Source organism: Triticum dicoccoides, chromosome 5A (genome assembly GCF_002162155.2).
Source record: "Triticum dicoccoides isolate Atlit2015 ecotype Zavitan chromosome 5A, WEW_v2.0, whole genome shotgun sequence".
Classification (NCBI taxonomy): Eukaryota; Viridiplantae; Streptophyta; class Magnoliopsida; order Poales; family Poaceae; genus Triticum; species Triticum dicoccoides.
Window position 1 is genome coordinate 566,013,282 of NC_041388.1, and position 20,269 is coordinate 566,033,550.

At 44.1% G+C, this 20,269-nt stretch overlaps 3 protein-coding genes across 6 annotated transcripts in view; 1 reads left to right on the top strand and 2 right to left on the bottom strand.

Annotated features, from left to right (window-relative positions):
• The window catches only part of LOC119302866 (signal peptidase complex subunit 3B-like), a 4,320-nt gene extending 2,558 nt beyond the window's left edge, over nt 1-1,762 (bottom strand). The window contains exons 1-4 of the mRNA XM_037579907.1: nt 1,532-1,762; nt 1,355-1,402; nt 1,184-1,246; nt 716-769 (exon numbers count right to left, since the gene is read on the bottom strand). Coding sequence (XP_037435804.1) covers nt 716-769; nt 1,184-1,246; nt 1,355-1,402; nt 1,532-1,657 — 291 coding nt within the window. The 5' untranslated portion in view covers nt 1,658-1,762. The remainder of the gene's footprint in view (nt 1-715; nt 770-1,183; nt 1,247-1,354; nt 1,403-1,531) is intronic.
• Nucleotides 1,763-3,338: 1,576 nt separating this feature from the next.
• LOC119302867 (protein PHOX1-like) lies at nt 3,339-7,981 on the top strand. 2 transcript variants are annotated; one of them, XM_037579909.1, is made up of 3 exons: nt 3,339-5,770; nt 6,315-6,532; nt 7,645-7,981. In XM_037579909.1, the coding sequence occupies exons 1-2, from the start codon at nt 3,832-3,834 to the stop codon at nt 6,461-6,463; spliced, it is 2,088 nt and encodes a 695-aa protein (XP_037435806.1). In that variant the 5' UTR covers nt 3,339-3,831; the 3' UTR covers nt 6,464-6,532; nt 7,645-7,981. The 2 variants fall into 2 exon arrangements, with proteins under 2 accessions (XP_037435806.1, XP_037435805.1); XM_037579908.1 differs by having other exon boundaries at nt 7,648-7,981.
• A 6,203-nt stretch (nt 7,982-14,184) lies between these two features.
• LOC119302868 lies at nt 14,185-20,058 on the bottom strand. 3 transcript variants are annotated; one of them, XM_037579911.1, is made up of 6 exons: nt 19,107-20,058; nt 18,767-18,817; nt 16,996-17,104; nt 16,449-16,683; nt 15,736-16,306; nt 14,185-15,633 (listed from the first exon to the last, which is right to left on the bottom strand). In XM_037579911.1, the coding sequence occupies exons 4-6, from the start codon at nt 16,575-16,577 to the stop codon at nt 14,660-14,662; spliced, it is 1,674 nt and encodes a 557-aa protein (XP_037435808.1). In that variant the 5' UTR covers nt 16,578-16,683; nt 16,996-17,104; nt 18,767-18,817; nt 19,107-20,058; the 3' UTR covers nt 14,185-14,659. The 3 variants fall into 3 exon arrangements, with proteins under 3 accessions (XP_037435808.1, XP_037435809.1, XP_037435807.1); XM_037579912.1 differs by lacking the exon at nt 18,767-18,817; XM_037579910.1 differs by having other exon boundaries at nt 18,767-20,058.
• Nucleotides 20,059-20,269: the final 211 nt, after the last annotated feature.

Here is a 20,269-nt window from a genome sequence, read left to right on the forward strand (position 1 = left end):
CACACACACACACGCGCGCGCAGGTATAGGTAGAGCGTCCCCTAGTGCAAAAAATATAGTGTAACCCTGCAGCAAGTTACATTCAGTTTACAAAACCACCAAATATATGTGCATCTACATATGAAGACAAGACAGGGAAAGGAGTTTATTTCCATCACCGCAAGCCATGAGTATGTGTCAATTGAATGTAATTGTGACCACCAGAAGCTTTGTGCCGTAACTACCCAGCTGTTGCAGCTTTGCATTAATAATGTGAGCACACATACTGGACCACAGAATCATGTGAGGAAACAGTGCAAACAACACAGGATACTGGTGATGGGTACTTTAGTAAAATATCTTAGTTTAATTGTGGGTTGGTAGGTTTTAATCAGCAGGACTTCCCACTACAAAATCATGTGAGAAAACAGTGCAAACAACACAGCATAGTAGTGGTGGCATTGAAGTAAAATATCTTGGTTTTATTGTGGGTTGGTAGGTTTTCTTCGGCAGGACTGGCTACTTTCCTACAGGCACTATACTTCCGGCCTAGAATCTTAAAAACACAAGCGTCGGGAGTTAAAGGTGCAATACAACACACTGTATGCAATCTTCTCTCCTTAGTCCTTACAGAAGTGATGTTCAAATAGTTACCGGCATTCATTTTTTATAGAAAATGGATAAAAGCACGGGTCATATTTGGAATAATACACCACCAATACATCAATAAACTTACTTGATTCAGGGCATTTTGTGGAGTCTCATACTCAGCTGCCACGAAAACAAACACCTGAACAGACATCCAAGAGAAGTAGCAGCATTAAGTAATTTAGCATATCGGAGGAGGCAGAAAGAACAATTCTCAAGCTCAGCAAAAACTGGAAGACATGAAAGATTCAAACATCAGTTGCATGGTTGCTAGCATCAAACGAGATATCCATACATACGGAGATACTACTACAGAGTACAGACGCAGTTGCGGACTTGCCTTCCTTTTCACCATGCCAGTAAAGCCAATTTCACCATGGTCAGTGCTGAACAATCTATCACTACCTTCCCTCGTGTTCTTGCCAGGGAAAGAAACCCCTCTACCTTAACCAAACATCATACTTTCTACAACAGGCATCACCTCCCACCTCTATTTGGTTTCTGGATAATACGAATCAGCGAGCATTTAGGGAAAAGGGCCAGCAGAGGACATTACCTGTTTCGTGTTCCACGTGAAGAGCGACGAAAGGTCGGCGGAGATGTTCAGCGTCATGCTAACCTAAAACAGGGACAGATCGTACAGCAAAGTACCGTCAGAATCCGATAACATTCCGCCGAGGGGAATCGTCGGCGTGGGAAGGGAGGAGGCCGGGCACGGGGGGATCACCTCGTCGTTGGCGTTGGCCTCCTTCTGGAACCAGTTGATGTTGAGGATCTGCGCGGCTCAAAACAACACATCACAGATCGCGTGAGCGGGGGCGGACTAATCGGCCAGAGTCCACAGCCAGCCAGATCGAGCGGCCCGTGGGCGGGGCGGAGGGGAGACGGGACGGGGGGCGGGTACCTTGACGGAGGCGGCGGGGGTGGGGGAGTTGAAGCTGTCGGAGAAGGAGGCGGCGAAGCACATGGCGGCCAGTATCGTCAGCGCGAACGTCGCCACCGCGTTCGCGCGGTGCCCGAAGGAGTGCATCCTCGCTGGCTCGCTGCGGCTGCTGGCTGCTGCTCCGCGGCGGCGCCGGCGAATCCCGTGCAAAGCTCCCTCTTTTTCCCCCCTGTCTGCTGTACTTTTCGCTGCCTGTTTTGCTCTGATCTTTGGGGAGGACGGACGGGCGGTGGGTTCCTCGCAGTGATGTGGCCGGACCCACGCGTCGGTGACGGTGGTGGCGTGACGTGGCGCGCGGTGATTGGGCGCGGCACGTCACGGGGAGTTACTGACGACGTGACGTTTTTTTTTGAGACAAGTGGGCCGGCCCGTCATCCAGCACGGGAAAAGGCCATCTTGTTGGTACGGGCCTTTATTCGGGCATGTCTGCGCAGTTAATGTTTGGCCTTCTAACGTGAAAACAAAAGAGAAAAAAGAAACAATTTCAAATTCAATTTTTTTGGGTGGCACAAAACAGCTATGATCATGTGTTATTGAAAGAATAATAATCGATTATGAGTGCAACAGCGAAAACCGATGCTCACAAGTGGATATGATCGCCCTTTTACCTTACCTCAACCCGCTCGAGGTAGCAGTACCCAACATTTGTCTGGGCGCAATCATTTTTTATCTTGACATGATGTACTCCCTCCTTCTAAGTGTGTAAGTCATCTTACAAAACCAAATAATCCCAAAACACTTAGGCGCGGTGCATTAACTTCTACCTCGTTTGTTGTTTCTTGACATATCAACCAATAAAAGATGAGAGTGTGCATGCTTTTAATGACTTGAGACTATCAAACACGACATGCAGTGGTTAGTTCATTGCATGCAATACTATTAATTAGCAAATAATTATTAATGTCTCTCATTTTTCCCTCCTTCTTGGTCACGGTGCTCAGCCTAAGATGACTTACTCATCTAAACGGAGGGAGTAGCATGTGAGTAGCGCAAGAGAAACCACCTTCACCGAGAGTTGTGTCTTTGGGCATCGGGAAGGGCGATGAGCGTGTGGTGACCCACCATGTGTGCCATCACGGGAATGTGTTTTTTTAATGTAAGTTGGTTTTGCCCTGCGGCCGGGCCCTCTTCTTCCTTCTTCACTCGCGCTCTCCTCCTATCCTTGCCTCATTGGCGCGCGTCACGCTGCTCTTGTCTCCGGCGAGATCGCTGTCTCAACCGAGCGGAAGCGCCTAAGAACTCTGGTCCTCGAACACGCCGGCGACGGCGCGACGTCAACGCCGCGGTGCGCCTCTGCGATGTACACATTTTATGTGAAAAATCAATTTTGCTCACAAACGTCGAGGGATGGAATTTGTGAAAGAGAAGAATGTTTTTAGAGCTTTCTTTCCACGATTTTTCTATATTATGAGCTGAGAGGAGCGCATACGGCTTTTTTTTTTTGAGGGAACGGCCAATCGGCGAGTTGAGACAAGTTCGGGCAACGTTTTTTATGAGAGCTTATATGAGGCCGAAATGGGACAAGGACGCGGCGCATACGGCCCAGCGCGCCTACGCTGTCCAGGACCGCCCGTCGGTCGGCCCACCGCCCCCGCCGGCCAGCGACAGCGACGGCGACGGCAGGCAGCGCAAAGCCGCAAACCCTAATCTAATCCACCACCCCCTCCCCCGACACGACCTTGGTTGGGGGCGGCGGCGCTAATGCCGACCCCAAAACCCGTTTGGGCAAGTAATCACCCCCGCCAACCCACCGCATCGAACCGCACTCCCTCCTTTCCTTTCTCGCTGCCCGCTGTCGCCAGTCGCCGTCGCCACACGCTCCCTCCGTGACCGCCCGCACGCAACCCCACCAGAGACCAGACCAAACCCACCGGACCAAGGAAGCCAACCCCATCCCCCACAACACGCCCAAAAATCTCGTCTTTTTGAGCAGCTGGAAGGAAGAAGAAGAAGAATATTGCCCTTTGCCCCGTTCCCAAACCTTCCTCCGGCATTCCCAAACCTTCACCGCCACAAATATTCCGTGCGTTCCTTTCCTCTGCCGTCGACCGACCCTGCTTTGACTTCGACTTCAAGTTGAAGCCGCCTTCCTTCCTTCCTGGAATCGGGGAATTCCTCCGCCTCCTCGCCTTCTCCCGTCCACCCACCGGATTCATTGGGGAATTCGCTGCCTCCTGCTCCGCTCCGTCCCGTCTGAGGGTTCGAGGCGGCGCGGCCGTCTGTCTGTTCCCGGCGGCGGATTTGGATTTGCGGGGTTCCGGATGGGGAAGCCGTCGCTCAAGAAGAAGAGGGCCTCCTCCGGCAAGGCCGGCGGCGGGGACCACCACGGGGCCGCCAAGCCAGGGGCGCTGGACCGCTCGGGCTCCAAGGTGCTCGACGGCGACGAGACCATCTTCGCGGAGATGGCGCAGGAGCTGCGCGAGGAGGGGAACAAGCTCTTCCAGCGCCGGGACTACGAGCGGGCCCTGCTCAACTACGAGAAGGCCGTCAAGCTGCTCCCGGCCTCCGCCGCCCTCGACGCCGCCTACCTCCACAGCAACCTCGCCGCCTGCTACATGCAGATGAGCCCCCCCGACCACTACCGCGCCATCAACGAGTGCAACCTCGCCCTCGACGCTTCCCCCAAGTACTCCAAGGCGCTGCTCAAGCGGGCCCGCTGCTTCGAGGCGCTCGGCCGCCTCGACCTCGCCGCCCGGGATGTGGACCGGGTGCTGGCCGCCGAGCCCGGGAATCTGACGGCGCTCGACGTCGCCGACAGGGTCAGGAGGACCATGGAGGAGAAGGGGTTTGTGGTCGACGGGGAGGCCGTCATGCCCACGCCCGAGGAGGTGGTCGCCGCCGCGCCCAAGCAGCAGCCCAAGCCCAGGAAGAAGAAGGGCCGGAAGGCCTCTGCCAAGGCCGCGGCTGCCGCCGTGGAGGAGCAGGGGGAGGAGAAGGCGGCAGAGCCTGTCAAGGAGGCCGAGGAGCCGCCCAGGCAGGTCAAGCTCGTGTTTGGCGAGGACATCCGCTGGGCTCAGGTGCCCGCGACCTGCAGCATGGCGCAGCTGCGGGAGGCCGTCCGCGGCAAGTTCCCGGGACTCAAGGCTGTTCTTGTCAAGTACAAGGACAGGGAGGGCGACCTTGTCACCATCACCAACCAGGACGAGCTCAAATGGGCCGAGGACTTGACTGAACCAGGGAGCTCGCTTCGGCTGTATGTCACTGAAGCTGACCCTGAGCATGAGCCCTATGTTGAGGATACCAGTAGCAACCCGCTGGACAGAAATACGCACAACGCGTCGGACAATGGAAGTATCAGAAGCAACAGGCAGGATGAGGACAGGAGCACCGTGACTTACATTGATGATTGGATTGTGCAGTTCGCTCGCCTTTTCAAAAACCATGTCGGTGTCAGCTCCGATGAGTATCTCGACCTCCATGAGGTCAGTATGAAGCTGTATACCGATGCCATTGAAGACACCATTACTACCGACGAAGCCCAGGAGGTGTTTCAGCTTGCTGAAGGGAACTTCCAGGAGATGGCAGCACTTGCGTTTTTCCACTGGGGTAATGTTCACATGTCTCGGGCTAGGAAGAGGCTGCTCTTACCCGAAGACTCTCCAAAGGAATTGGTGCTTGAGAAAGTCAAGGAAGCGTACGAGTGGGCAAAGGAAGAGTACAAGAAGGCCGGGAAGACATACGAAGAAGCTGTAAGGGCCAAGCCGGACTTTTTTGAAGGTTTCCTTGCACTTGCACACCAACAGTTTGAGCAAGCAAAGCTGTCATGGTATTACGCTATTGGTACCAATGCGGATCTGGACACATGGCCTTCCTCTGAAGTCTTGGAGCTCTTCAACAGAGCTGAGGACAACATGGAAAAGGGTACAGAGATGTGGGAGGAAATGGAAGAACAGCGCCTGAAGAATCGATCCAAACCTAACCTGGAAAATGCCGTGCTAGAGAAGATGGGCATGGAGGAGTATATCAAAGATGTATCCACTGATGACGCTGCTGAACGGGCTTCCAATATGAGGTCTCAGATCAATATTCTGTGGGGTATGCTGCTTTATGAGCGCTCGGTTGTGGAGTTTAAATTAGGACTGCCAGCGTGGGAGGATTGTCTGATGGCAGCAATTGAGAAGTTTAAACTTGGAGGAGCTTCAGCTACAAACATTGCTGTGTTGGTGAAGAACCACTGTGCAAATGAAACTGCCCAAGATGGTAAGAAAAGCAATATTTGTTCTAGTTCACCATGTTCTTATCTCCTGATTCGTGAAGCTGTGGGAACTATAATGTTGATTTTGTTGGAGAAAATTAAAATTGCACACAAAATCATCATTAAAATTGGTGATGCTGATTGACCTGCCAACCCTTCTCTAGAGATGCTGTGTTTTTTTGCTACCCGTGGTCCTCTTGATCACTTTAAACTGGCCACTGTAACTTATTATTAGGGAAGTTTACCTAGAATCATTGGAACTCTTACATATTTTGAATATCTTTCCAGTACTGGAGATAATTTTTGAGAAAATTTGTTTACAGAAAACCGGTCTCTTACATGTGTTGTTCACTAGTCATTTTTGTTTAAAATATTGAGTTCATCATAATGGTGTGCCTTTGGTGCTGTTAATATTGTGAAAATACAAGCTTTAATTTTGTAATTTACATTGTGCACTATGCTGAATCGTCCCAATCATATGTTTCAATCTATAATCGTGTAACTTTCATTGCATCACTCGTTTCTAAGAATATCCTGTTTGCTTCCTAGGTTTGGGCTTCAACGTTGATGAAATTGTGCAAGCCTGGAATGAGATGTACGACATTAAACGGTGGCTGCGTGGTGCTCCATCCTTCCGTCTCGAGCCATTGTTTAGGCGGAGAACTCCGCAACTGCATATGGCACTGGAGCATATATAGTATGTATGAAGTTGCTCCACACATATTAAATTCTGGGCCACGGTTACCGACACCAATCTTCTTTTTTAGGTGAGCGTGGTTATATTTGTTTGCATAAGAACTTTATTTCATATGCACATGAGAAATTTGAATGGGCTTTAGCGTGTTAGATGTGTCTTGCTTCTGTCATGATTATTGCAGGCTGCATGGGTATAATTGTAACAAAGATGAATATACAATTCTGAGTTTATCTGCTGCTCATTTTTTTTTACTGCGCCAGTTATTTCTGGATTTATGTAGTTCTGCCAACGCACATCTGCTGTTGCATGCATTTCATTTGTTTAGTTGTCTTTGTTATTGGTCCATAGATGCCTTTTGAAAAGAAAATGCCCTTTGTCTCTCTCAAAAAGAGAGGTAATAATTAATAAAGACATACACTATATATGTAATTGGACTCTGTTGACTATTTACTTTAGTCCAATTTCTTGCGCCGATTGGTTCAGATGATTCTGTAAACAAAATGCTGAGAGTACTAAATAATTAGAAGTTCAGAAAGCATGGTAGATGAGATGTTTGAAGATAAAATTAAACTATGGTACAACTATGTACGGTATCTTTTAATGAAGATACTACCATATCATGAAGATAATAGATCTTTGCATGGAAAAGACTGCTTTCTGCCATACATGGCTAGCATAATCTGCACATGGTAAGCTAATACTCTGTCCCACAATATAAGAAACAGCTTGCAAAAACATCGTATATTGTGGGACGGAGGGAGTACACCTTTTAGTTCCTGATGGTCTGTGCTTAAGGGTTTAATTTACTGTAGGCTGAAGGACTTTGAAATAAACTCTTCCTGATGTCATTTAAAAAAAGATAAGTTTATGCATCATCTGTATTGAACTGTTATTGTAGGTTAATGCAACTTAGACATAAACTTAGTTCCTTGGGCAGTGTAGTCGAATAAATCCTCTGTTTTCTTTTGGGCGAAAAAGGTCTCTTCCTTTGTCAGACTGGAGCTTTACAGTACAAAATACTGTTTCCATACGTACTCTGAGCTACTGATTCGTTGGTCCATCTTAGTCAGAGCCTTGTGATCAATCCTTTGTTGACCCAGTTATATCATCTTAAACTTGATCCAAATTGTTCCTTGTTTGTGATCTTTGTGGCATTGAATTTAACCTGTTGGTTTATCTCAGCAGGTCAATTGCTGATTGGGATACAATACATGGATTTGTTCGGTTGCATTTTTCATACATCGAAAGAGTCTGCTTCCCGGTTGCGAAGCTATTCATTGCGGAGGGGTGGAGCCCGCCCGCGATTTGGATACGTTAGTTGTTTTTTCGTCTGTCTTGTTCTTCTTCATGCACAGGAAGCTGTGACTTGTTACTGTATTAGAGCTGCATTTATCAGTAAGCTTAGTAGTAATATACATACTGTTTTGAGGATGGATTGGTGCATCCTCTACTTGTTTTGCACTGTTACGGTACCTTGTCTGCATGCCTGTTTTGGGCTTAATCATATTGTGATTACATACACCATCTAGTAGTAGAATTCCTCGCGGTGAAATCTGAAAGAAAGAAAGGGTTTCCTGCAACTAAATTAGTGTATTTTGGGGAACCTGAGATTAGGTCGAGGGAGCTGTGGGAGTGATGAATTTTTTTCGTTTTTCTTTTTGTGAATTGTGGTACCATATATGGACTGGCTCACAGGTTTGGTGATTATAAATGTTTTGGAGTAGTTGGGAATTAACATTGGTATCTTTACCGTCTGAGGCTTCGCTGGTGGCTCTGTATATATAACCACACTTCAAATGTGTTTCCTTCAAAGACCATGTAAACATAATGATGACATTTAGATGGACATCCATTACATCTATCTTGTGAAGTGAGTGAACTCTCTATTGAATCATCGGTTGTAGCTAGCTTAGGGCTGGGAGGCATCGGGAAAGCCATTAGTTCATGGATTGGGAAGGAAAGCATAGTTTAGCTCAAGCTCACAAGATTGTTCTGCGTCAAGATACAACATCTGCAATGCATGTAGGCAACATGGCAAAGACTACGACCATCTCCGCATTAGCTTACTCTCCATTGCTCACCCACAGAAAGACGGACGTGCGGTTTAGCCCTCTCGTGGTGTGTAGACAACGCGAGCTGGTATGTTTTGACGTGCATGGTTCGTTCCTTGCAGGGGGATTGCTCCTCCCATGCGCCATATCGGTCTCTTTTCTCTACCAGTGAGTAGTTCCCACGAGTTACTTGTCAGTGTGTTGTTCACCGCAAAAAATAAAAATAAATAAATTGTCAGCGTGTTGTAAGGTCATATATATTTTACCGTTCTTGTCAAACATATACAACTAGAATGCCCACTCACATCATCCGACACTACTGACTTCATTTTTATCAGTGAATTACTTATTCTTTTACCCACTATCTCTATCTATCCCACCAATCCAAGCTTGCCACCTCATCAATGATGCATCTAACCAACAATCACCCTCTATATAATAGAGCAAGTTAATGGTAGGGCCTGCACTATATGTTGTTGCCATGTCATCTGTAGCCAGCCTAATAGCCAACATGTATAGTACTCCCTCCGTTTTTATTTACTCCGCATATTAGAGTTAGCTGAAGTCAAACTTTGTAAAGTTTGACCAAATTTATAGAAGTGGAAGTACATTCAACAATGAATCTAATGATGTTGATTTGTTATTGTATATGTTTATATTTTTGTCTATAAACTTTGTCAAAGTTTGTAAAGCTTGACTTTGACAAAAACTAATATGCAGAGTAAATAAAAACAGAGGGAGTAGTTAGCTAAAGAAAAGCATTAGCACTTTAGTAATACATGGCCACCACACACTCTCAAGATGTTTCGTGAAGCCCGTGTTGAAGTTGACTCTTAATTTGCAGCCTGCTTTTCCCTTCTCACTCCTCTTCTCTCCCATCCAACTCAGTAAAAATATAATACTTTAATTCGTATAGCCCGTTTACATCACCTTAGTATACCCGCTCTTAGTATATGAGCACCCAAAAATAGGTTACTAACCACACAAACAATGCATACATATCAACCTTATTGATTAGAAAGATCCTTTTCATCTCTTTTTGTAGTGACCAGTCAGCTCAACATTTGGGAGTAGTAATTTAATGTCCGAACTTTTCAATATTTTTTATTAGTATTCTGTTCATCCCATCTGCTCTCGCATTGTCGTAGTGTCAATGTTTGTGTTCTTTGACCACAACAAAGATAACATTTTTTCACTATCACAGCAAATGTATATACCTAAGAAAGTCAACCTAAAACAAAGATGAAACCCCCGCTCCTCATTTCTAAACAAGAGAAAATCATTTACTAACCGCATAACAATGCATATCTATATATTATTATGTAATTCACTCTAAATAAATGAAGATCACATTACAAGTCAAATAAACTCAAAGGAACTGTCAATATCTTTGTCAAGCAGATCTCAGTCAAACAACTAATTCCAATATGGACATTCAATGTCTCCGTCCATCTTGGTAGCTACAGCATGGTTCTTTCTCCAAAAATAAAAGAGCATAGCAAAATGTTTTAGTAAATACATGGAGGCGACGCGACATATGAACTCACATCACCGCAATGACCACGAACACTGCAGTCAGCCGATAAATAAATTTCTCCAACCAGGATCTTGAGAGTACATTTTCAACTCCATTAGTACGTCTTGCAGCTTCATTTGTACCCAGTTTCGCCTCACGATGGTTCTTTTCTTCTATTGTTAACACCAATTTGTCAAAAAAATCTTGGAAAAAAACAGATAAGCAGTTCAGAATAGCAATGACACAAAACAATTCAGAAAAGCAAGGAGGGGATGAGGCAGGGGGAGAGAGGAGAAAGGATGGAGGAGCCGGTCGGCCCAAGTCCGGCGGGCGGCGGCGGACCACCGGCTCGCAGCAAGCCTGCAGATCCCACCGGTGGTATTGAATTTGGGGTGTTGATTTTGCAGGTCAATTGTTGATTGGGATATATAGTACATGGATTTGTTCGGTTGCATTTTTTATACATCGAAAGAGTCTGCTTCCCGGTTGCGAAGCTATTCACTGCGGAGGGGTGGAGCCCGCCCGCGATTTGGATACGTTAGTTGTTTTTTTGTCTGTCTTGTTCTTTTTCATGCACAGGAAGCTGTGACTTGTTACTGTATTAGAGCTGCATTTTTCAGTAAGCTTAGTAGTAATATACTCCCTCCGTAAACTAATATAAGAGCGTTTAGAACACTAAAATAGTGATCTAAACGCTGTTATATTAGTTTACAGAGGGAGTACATACAATATTTCGAGGATGGACATTGTTTTGCACTGTTGCGGTACCTTGTCTGCATGCCTGTTTTGGGCTTGTTTATATTGTGATCACATACACCATCTAGAATTCATCACACTGGAATCTGAAGGAAATCCGCAACTAAGGCTCCGTTCGGAATCCCTCCGCTCCGTAACTCTGTCGCGGAGCGGAGCGGCATACAGTACAAATACGGAGAGCGGCAAACAAGCTGCTCCGCGCGCTTCGCTCCTTGGTGACAGAGCGGTGAATTGCTGAACACAGCCTAAATTAGTGTATTTGGGGAACCTGAGATTAGGTAGAGGGAGTTGTGGAGAGTGATTTTTTCTTTTTGGCGAATTGTGGTACCATATATGGACTGGCTAACACCTGTGGCGACTATTAATGTTTTGGGATAGTTGGGAATTCACATGGTATCTTTACCGACCGAGGCTTCGCTGGTGGCTCTATATATAGAGGTAACCACACTTCGAATGTGTTTGATTCAAAGAACATAGAAACACAATGATGAGATTTAGAATGACATCCCCACATCTACCTTATGAAGTGAGTGTAACTTTTTTTTACCGGATCATTGGTTGTAGCTAGCTTAGGACTGGGAGGCACCAGGAAAGCTGCTAGCTCATGGATTCAGAAAAAGAGGATTGGTTAGCTCAAGCTCACAAGATCGACGCGGAGAGGTCGCATTGGTTAGCTCAATCTCACAAGATTGTTCTGCGTAGGGATACAACATCTGCAACGTACAATGTACGTAAGCAGCATCACAGAACCGACGGCCATCTGTGCACTAGTTTAGGCTCCACTACTCGCCCACAAAAAGATGGACGTGCGGTTTAACCCTCTTGTGGTCTGTACAGATCGTCTTTTGGCTACTGTCTCCGCCTCTGCTTCACCCATCCAAGCTTGCCACCGCATCAATGGATCAACAACAAATGGGCGTGCGGTTTTGTAATGTCAATGTTTGCATTCTTCGACCACCGCAAAGATAACATTTTTGCGATTACAACAAATATTTCAAAAGATCACTAAGGTATATACTAAGAAATCAAACTAAAACAAAGATCAACCCGCACGCCTTGTTTTTGAACAGGAAAAAATCAGTTACTAACCACATATTAATGCATACCTATATGTTATGTAATTCACTCAATTGAAAATCACATTATAAGTCAATCAAATAAACTCAAAGGAACTGTTAATATCTTTGTCAAGCACATCTCAGTCAAACAAGTAACTCCAAGATGGACATTCCATGCAGATGCCTGAGGTTTTAACCTCCTTTTCGAATGAAAAAAAATAGAAAACGGGGCATGCGTTATACAGAACTAAATCAAAACTAGTGCAGTAAAGCTGAAGGAAGTGTTTTTTTTCTTTTTTTGCGGGAAAGAAGTGTTTGTAGGCAAGCTTACACTTGCAATGATGTGGGATCTGCGCATCACCAGCACCGGTTGTCTCAAATTCTAAGTTCAAGTCTCAATTACAGCATGAGTCTTCAAGCCCGATGGTTATATACTTGTCTTTCTCAGTGAAGCTTAAATTTGACATATGGAGTACGAGTACAGCCAGCACTAACAATAGCTTGTTTGAAAACTTGTAAAAAGAGCTTGCAAAGTACTTGCATCCATAGTGGAAGACTGCAGCCTGAGAGTGCATTGTAAGTTGTGAGACATTTTTCCCTCAAAAGACTATCATTAGAGTCGGAAGTATAGGAACTTGGCAACAAATTGGCAGATTTACCCAAATGATAAGTGACACAAGTGTGTCACGAAGCAACAAGGTCCAAATGCTTCCATTAGCATCCATTTTTTCACGTTAAACAGATGAAAATTTTATTAATTGACCATGGCAATTTTTAGTAATTAACCACGACAAATTTAATTTGTGGATCATGGCAATGTTTAGTAATTCATCATGGCAAGTTTAGTTTATAAATCATGGCAATTTTAGTATTTTGACCATGAAAATTATTTTTTGTATGAACCATGGAAAATTTTAGTGCATGTATCATGTCTAATTTATGTAAATCACCATTGCAATTTTAGTTTCTGGTTCATGGAAAATTTGAATCATTGACCATGCATTTTAAAGGAATTGACGAGGAATTTCTTTTTAATTATGAACCATGTCAAATTTTTTTCATGGAGCATGGCAAATTTTAGCAATTCACCATGGCAAGTTTAGCTTCTTAATTCCCTTTTCGATAACATGTCAAAATTTACTTTAAATGTAGAAGAAAAAGTAGTTGAAGCATATTATGGCAACTTTAGTGTAAATACCATGGCAATTTATGTGCAATAGACATGGCAACTTTTGACCGCCAAAAAATATCGTCGAAACATATCGATATGAGATCTAGTTTTGAAGTCTTTGTCGTGGCGGATTTAATTGTGAAAATGAATTTTCAATTAGATTTTTCATTTAAGAGATAAAACATTTTAAAGTTTGAAAACCCAAAAGATTTCCGCTGACATCATCTGTTTTTCGTCCCTATTTACATGCATGTGTGAAAAAATTTAAAAAGTTTGACGTGTCATAATGGATGGTTATAAGAGTGTGTGGCCCGAGCTCCTTTTTAAGAGTCATGTCATTAGAGTTGAACACTTGTCTTATAAATTCTGCTGCATGCAGAGCACAAGTCTAATGTCTAACCATGAACAGTTGAAGCATCTAGATCTAGCAGCAGCCGATGAATCTGTTAACTTGGTCATCCGTAGGTTTTGTATATATGGTCCTGGAGATGTAATTCTAGGCAGATGCAAAAGGCTCACCAAAACTCTGATGGCAACAAGTGTCCCCATCAGAGGAGTTTTTACCTTAACCGGTGATTTTCGAATCATCGTGTTTCGTTTAGTCTAGTTTGTAAGGTACTCCCTCCGTCCCAAAATTTTTGTCTTAAATTTGTCTAGATACGGATGTATCTAATACTAAAACGTGACTTGATACATCCGTATTTAGACAAATCTAAGACAAGAATTTTGGGACGGAGGGAGTATGTTGGATAGGGTCGGACCTTTTTTTTCTCTTGGGGGCCAGCCGTACGCGGATCATTTTGAACATCGGGCCAACCAAGGCTTCTAGATGAGCCAGTGTTCTAGATCCCCCCCTGCTTGAAATACTGCACTTACGACATACTTCTTCTATCTCAAAATTGCTCAAGCGGTACATGAATTTTTCTATTAAAAACAGAAAGCCTTGGCTCTAATACGTTGTATGGTTCAATCACCTCTAGCAGACCTTAATCAACGACCTGCTCAGCATGAAAAGTATACCACAAATGACAGCTTGAGATAACAATAGCATCTGCATTTTGCTAAGCTCTGTTCTCCAGCAACTCAAAACATAAAATCACATCACGCCGTCAACATGCCAGCATGGCCAGGAGATAAATGGAACCACCGGAGAACTCAAAGGCGGTGATATTAAAACAAAGCATTCATTGAAAAAAGAAATCCTGAAACAGAGTTTGCTGTAAAACAAAGGTAACAAGGACGATGCTTGCGTTTCTAGAGACCGCAATAGAGTTGAGAACTATGGGACTAGTTCCTCAATTCTCTGAAACTTCTTACTCCCCCCGGCCCTTATTAATTGTCGCTGATTTAGTACTCCCTCCGTTGGGAATTAATTGTCACAGAAATGGATGTATCTAGACGTATTTTAGTTGTACATACATCCATTTTTATCCACTTTTGAGACAAGTAATTTGGAACGGAGGGAGTACAACTTTGTACTAAATCAGCGACAATTAGGATCGGAGGGAGTAGTAGATTCCCATCAACCAAGAAATCTAAAGTTAAATCTGAACCTACATAATGTCCTTCTGGATGTCTTCTTGAGGCGTCGATATGCTTGAATTGGCTTTTTGGAAACAGTCTTTGGTTTTGAACAGTTGCAGTGTCAAAGCTTCAGAGTCGTATCAATGTTGTTCATTTCACTACTATAGACCACTGTGCTCTCCCTTGATGTTGCGAGGCCAGCAAACCAATGCAGAATATTACCTTGAGGTGGTCCTGCTTGGAATTCATCCGTATGCATGACCATGAGATTCTTTGCTGCAGCAGTTATAACAAGGGCTTCATTGGAAGGACCATCTGGTTCTTGAGGAACAGTGTCGCCTTTTGACTGGCGGGCATCCATCTCTGTAACATCCATGAACGGCAGTGCAACGTTCAGGTCAATGAGGTTTCTGACACTGGTGCCATCCTTCTTGTTCTGGAATTGCATTTCCATGTCAGCTACACCCTTGCTCGAGGGTGTGCTGTCTGCGCCCATGTGTGTAGTGGACGAAGTGGATGAGCGTTGAGAATCTTTCTCGGTGGCTGCACTTATAGTGAAACCAAGGATTCTTGTGCTACCTCCTGAACAACCCATGGAACCAGGCGAAATCTGGGAATGCCCATTCTCACGAGTCGGTGACACTTGTGATTTCTTCATGGTGATTTTCTTCGTCGAGTTTTGCAGCTTCTTTCTGTCCCACGAGATTTCCTTTGATGCATTCTCACTTGCTTGTCCCAGAGTGGCAGTTGCATCACGAGGACCATTGTTCAGATTCACATTCCTGGGACAATCATAAAATGGGGAAGGATGTCGATACTGAGCCCCTCCAGGAATCTCTGATGAATGAAGGCGGTGATATCTTTGAAACGTTGGAAGTCGGCCATTCTGAGCACTGGGCAATTCAGCGTCAGCATAATGCCTCCTAGTCATGTAATCTGTGGCGCTGCTTTGCCATAGAGATCTGGGTGCAGCATTGGAGCTGGATGCTACAAATATTCCTGGATTGATGATGCTAGAGCTGGACTGGTAATGCACAGTTGAGGAATCAACACCAGTTTTCTTGTGTGTGAGCCATTCCATGCCACTGCTTCGATCTAGAAAAGGAAAATAAGATACACTTAGTGTGCATTGATGCTTAGACATTGGTTTAAAACATAAAGATATACAAGTTTCTAAATAAATTAAGAAAATCTTACCTTTTAATTTATGGTCGTATGAATAACACTGGTTCTTAGAACTGGAGGCACCCACACTTGGGAAGTTTGTTTTCTTCATAGTGCTAGATGACCCTATCACTTTTTTGTTCAAAGCATTCACTGTTGAGACACCTGATGGCTGTAAACCAGTGGCCCAATTCTTGTCCATGGGTGAGGTGCGTTCAATGCTAAGCTTCAGGTTTGTACCAACAACTGAACCACTATTTCTTGGCAAACTCTTTGCAGGATTCTCCCATACTGTCACCACATCATCATCACTATCATCTGCATCAGCTGGAACCTGAAGGAGCATTTCTTTTGTGGACCCGCTATTGCTATGCCTCATAGACACTCTGTTCAAGCTACGCTCTATATTTTTTCCCTTCATGAATTTTCCAGAAGGTTTCCTCACATCATGTCCTGCAGGAGGCCCCATTTGCTGGACTCTTCTTATACCCCCAGATGGTAATGAATATGATATGGCTTGAGAATATCCCTTTGATTCACCTCCTCGGCATTGTAATGCCATTAGGTCCTTCTGAACCTTGTACAGACGATGAAGTTCATAGACCTATAAATAAAGGTGTCAAAACCGTATAGGAATGAGAAACAATTACGCCTATGGACAAATATAAGAAAAAACACATCACTTGCGTATGTAAGCAATCTCTAGATTACTGAAAGCACATAGTATGGGTGATGTCATAATCTACCTGTTTCCGGAATGTAGCTTCCTGTGCAAGTATATTCTGCTTTAGCATTTCCTTGTCAGCATATGCAGATCCATTTGTGGGTGTTATTGTGAAGCTGTTACTAAGATGCTCAATTGGTTTATTCTCCATGTGTTATGATAACCACCAATTGCCTTTCAAGTTTACTCTACAATCTGAAAGTGTCCGAGTACCGAGTATTATGGAAGATTCTTGTCTTCAACTTTTGTTCCTGGTCCTAATAAATATCCACAGATAAATGATGGGTTATCGTAGTATCTTCAAATGTATAAGAAGGATATTTAGAACAAAATAAATGCATGAACTTGGTATCCTTTTTCTTTTGTGACTGATTTGGTATATTCAGTCAGAGCCTTAAAATGGTTCAACATGTATGATTTGCACACTCATACTACACAGTGGCAATTAAGGCATTAGGAACCCAACCAAGTATGACTTCACACCACAGCAAAGATGCATCACTTGACAGATACTCGGAAAATTCTGATCAACAAGCGATAGAAAACAAGAAAGGATGCCTCGTACTTACAAAGTTCTCGAATGTGAAGCAATGGTGTACAAGGAGTTTTATCCAGCCAAGAGTCCTTAGATCACAAGAAACTGGATTATGTCTGCTGGCTTAATCAATTCCTCCTTATCTGAAGCAGACAAAAGCAGCTAGCTTGCGTCAGCAAGAAGAGACCTCAAATTTGGCATTTATGGAAAGTAAGGACACATACATAATGAAGATGAAAATAAATGCAAAGCGAGGAAAATCGTAGACAAGATCCAGATCTGTAACAAAATGTGACAGGAAAAGGATTCCAAAGATGAAATGTGTAGAAAACAGAACTTTACAAAGCAATTCCACGAACCTTCACCGCCACAAACTGTTGAAGAGAAACTAAAAGAAGTAGGAAACACACAACAAGAGGGGGCAAGGCAGGATCAACAAGCAAGGAGGAATAGAGGTGATCTCCCCGTGCCCCCACACCTTTCTGCCCAGGGCGTACCAAAAGATCATAGCAAAAACAAATAGATGGGAAAGAGCAGATTTCACACAAACAAAATCAAGCATAACAGCGCAGAGGCTAGAGAGCTAAACTCCCAAGAACACGAGAGAATTTTCAGCTCACCTTATCACCAGGAGAAGCCCACGATACTGGTGAAAGATGTCCGTCTACCCTTTTTGTAGATAACCTTGAGGTGTTTCGTTCTTTATTAGGAGTGATTATAAAGATTTGATTACGATTCAATGACAACTCGACATGGACACTGATGAGCTCATTTGGCCTTTCAATGCTTTTTGTTTCTAGTGCTATATTAATGCATTAATTTATGAGAGATTTCGTCATTTTGGGCTGGATTTTGAGCACATTCAATTACATGTAACTGACCCATTGCTTCTTTTTTTAGAAGATATTTTCTCCCCCGGGTGGTTGGACTGACACACGTCCCCCCTATGTGACACGGTACACTCACTTCCTTTGTGCCAGGTTCATCTACAAGCTATATCTGAACCATTTAGTGTGCATTCTGACTTGTGTTGTGTGCCGTGATTCCAGCTGTATTCAATTTTTATATGGTGTACTTTGGTGAATTTGCTAGAAATTCTGACATGGTTCAAGGTGATTTGACTTGCTACATGTATGTGGATGAGCGGGATGCATTTGTGGGGCATGTCATAAAGCATGATCTCTCTAAAAGAAGATACTTGTGATTTTCGGATGCCTTTATGAGAAGAAAAGTAAAAGACAAGTCAACTTTTTGTCTTGATTATCATGGGGAGATTGTATTAACATGTTGCATCCATATAAAATTGGGTGACATTTCTTTAAAAAGAATCTTCAGTATTGGTTTATGTGAAAAACTTATTTCGCACACAATTATATGATTCTCATCATTTGCAGGCATGTTGCAGAACAAAATAATTTACAATTGTATCTTTAAACTTCTAAAACATCTTGCAAGCCATTTCTTTCTTGTTCCTGATAGACATTCTGCTTGGTAACTTAAATATTCTGGTTTGGTGCATCCCAAAACTCATAGCCCTGTCAATCTCCTTTTTTGAAGGAAATGCTAATGTATGACCCAGATGCATGCCAAACAAAAAACATCATGTGTGAATAGTTATCATAAATATCACAGCAACCTAAATCAGGCTTCTTCATATCTTAGCAGTGAGTTAAAACTTGAAACAGGAGAGAAAAAAAGACCTTATAACATAGCATGCCATTAACATGTATACAAAGCATGAAAGACAACGAAAAAAAATTACAAATGGATGATTTATATTGTTGTATGAGATACAAGCTTGATACCTGACTCAGAATTTTACCGAAGACTGTATGCTGCTTCATCTCTAAGACATTCTTATGAAGTGGTACATGCAAAAATAAAACACTCAACTATTCCACTTTTCCAACATAATCACTTTGCTGCTACAATATAACTATCAAAATCACTTCTTCTATTTTATTCTGAGGTCTTCTCACTTTCTTATTTTTTGTTTTGATTTTGATTAACCAGAAAAAGTGAAGCATTAAAAGTACCAACCTATGAACTATTCGATAAACCTAGCACTATATTGGTAGTGTTTGGTCAGTCCATTCCATCACCAGCTTTCATCTTAACATAGTAGCAGTTTGTGACAGAGCAAACCTGATGGCAGAAGAGCAGATGCTGAGAAATCCTTGAACGGATCTCTGGGTTCTCAATCCATCGTGGGCAATTCTGTAACACGACACAACGTTGTCTTCTTGTTACATGTCACAACATCTTTTTGGTTGCAGGATTCACTGGAGCCAGTGCTTCCGTACATAGATTGAACATTTCACATGTTTGTCACTGCGACATGAGAAACTGAGCATGCCGTTGGCAAAGGACTCACTGCACAAGGATCTCATGACCTGCTGGAATGCAGCCAACATCCTTAACACGAACTCAGACTGTCAACCATCTCGGATATCTGGTATGAGTCTGAGTATTTTCTGCCCCCCGCTGTGAACTCATGGAATGCTTCATCAAGTTCAATCCAATTTAACGCTGCTGACTTTTGAAACCCAGTTCCTTTCATTTGTATCCTTGCTTTCGCCATATCCCTTCACTGCCCAGCCTCAGCATAGATGTCCCAGCTTACCGCCTCCTTCTCTGGCATCTCTTCAGACATCCACCTCGCATTGGCCACCTCCCCCTGTCGCACCATCGCAGCCATGGCCGTGCTCCAGGACACGATGTCCCGTCTCGGCATTTCCTCGAACACCTTGCTGGCGTCCAAGAACCCGACCCGTTCCTGTAGCATGGGCCGATCAGCGCGTCCCTGAGCGCGTGTGAGGAGATAAGGTTGGAGTGGCGAGCAGGCCGGGGTGGAGACCGTGGTCAAGCAGCTGTGCATGGTGGAGGTGCGGCAGGCCGTGGGGGCAGTAACGGTAGGTGCTGCTCCACGGGCAGGCGCCGCGAAGGCGCACCTCACGGCGGCGGTGGTGGACATTCGCGGTGGCGCCGCCGTGGTTGCCGGCAAAGAAGGGTCAGTTGTTGGCAGTTATTGCAGGAGAGGGGAGGGGAAGGGAGCTGCTCAGGCGAGGAGAAGGAGACAGAGGAAGGGCGGCCGTCAGCGCGTGGGTTCCGGCGGAGATTATTTTCTTTTAAGAAACTCGTCCCACTTTATTAAGATTCAGAAATGTTTATGGGTACAAGAATTTTGTCTGGGATCCCAAACCACAAATGGCGACCTACTCCTAAATAACAAGAGTACTAGCTTGATTATGAGTTTCAAAATTAAACTATCTACATTCGTAAATCGTAAATAAAAGTGCATGAAAGAA

Bases quoted from the DNA above. Each gene is read 5' to 3' on its own strand.
- LOC119302868 (XM_037579912.1), bottom strand. From the start codon at position 16,577: ATGGAGAATAAACCAATTGAGCATCTTAGTAACAGCTTCACAATAACA. The intron at 16,307-16,448 runs GTAGATTATGAC...CTTTATTTATAG, and splicing joins AAGCTACATTCCGGAAACAG to GTCTATGAACTTCATCGTCT. The intron at 15,634-15,735 runs GTAAGATTTTCT...TTCCTTTTCTAG, and splicing joins ATACGACCATAAATTAAAAG to ATCGAAGCAGTGGCATGGAA.
- LOC119302867 (XM_037579909.1), top strand. From the start codon at position 3,832: ATGGGGAAGCCGTCGCTCAAGAAGAAGAGGGCCTCCTCCGGCAAGGCC. The intron at 5,771-6,314 runs GTAAGAAAAGCA...TTTGCTTCCTAG, and splicing joins AAATGAAACTGCCCAAGATG to GTTTGGGCTTCAACGTTGAT.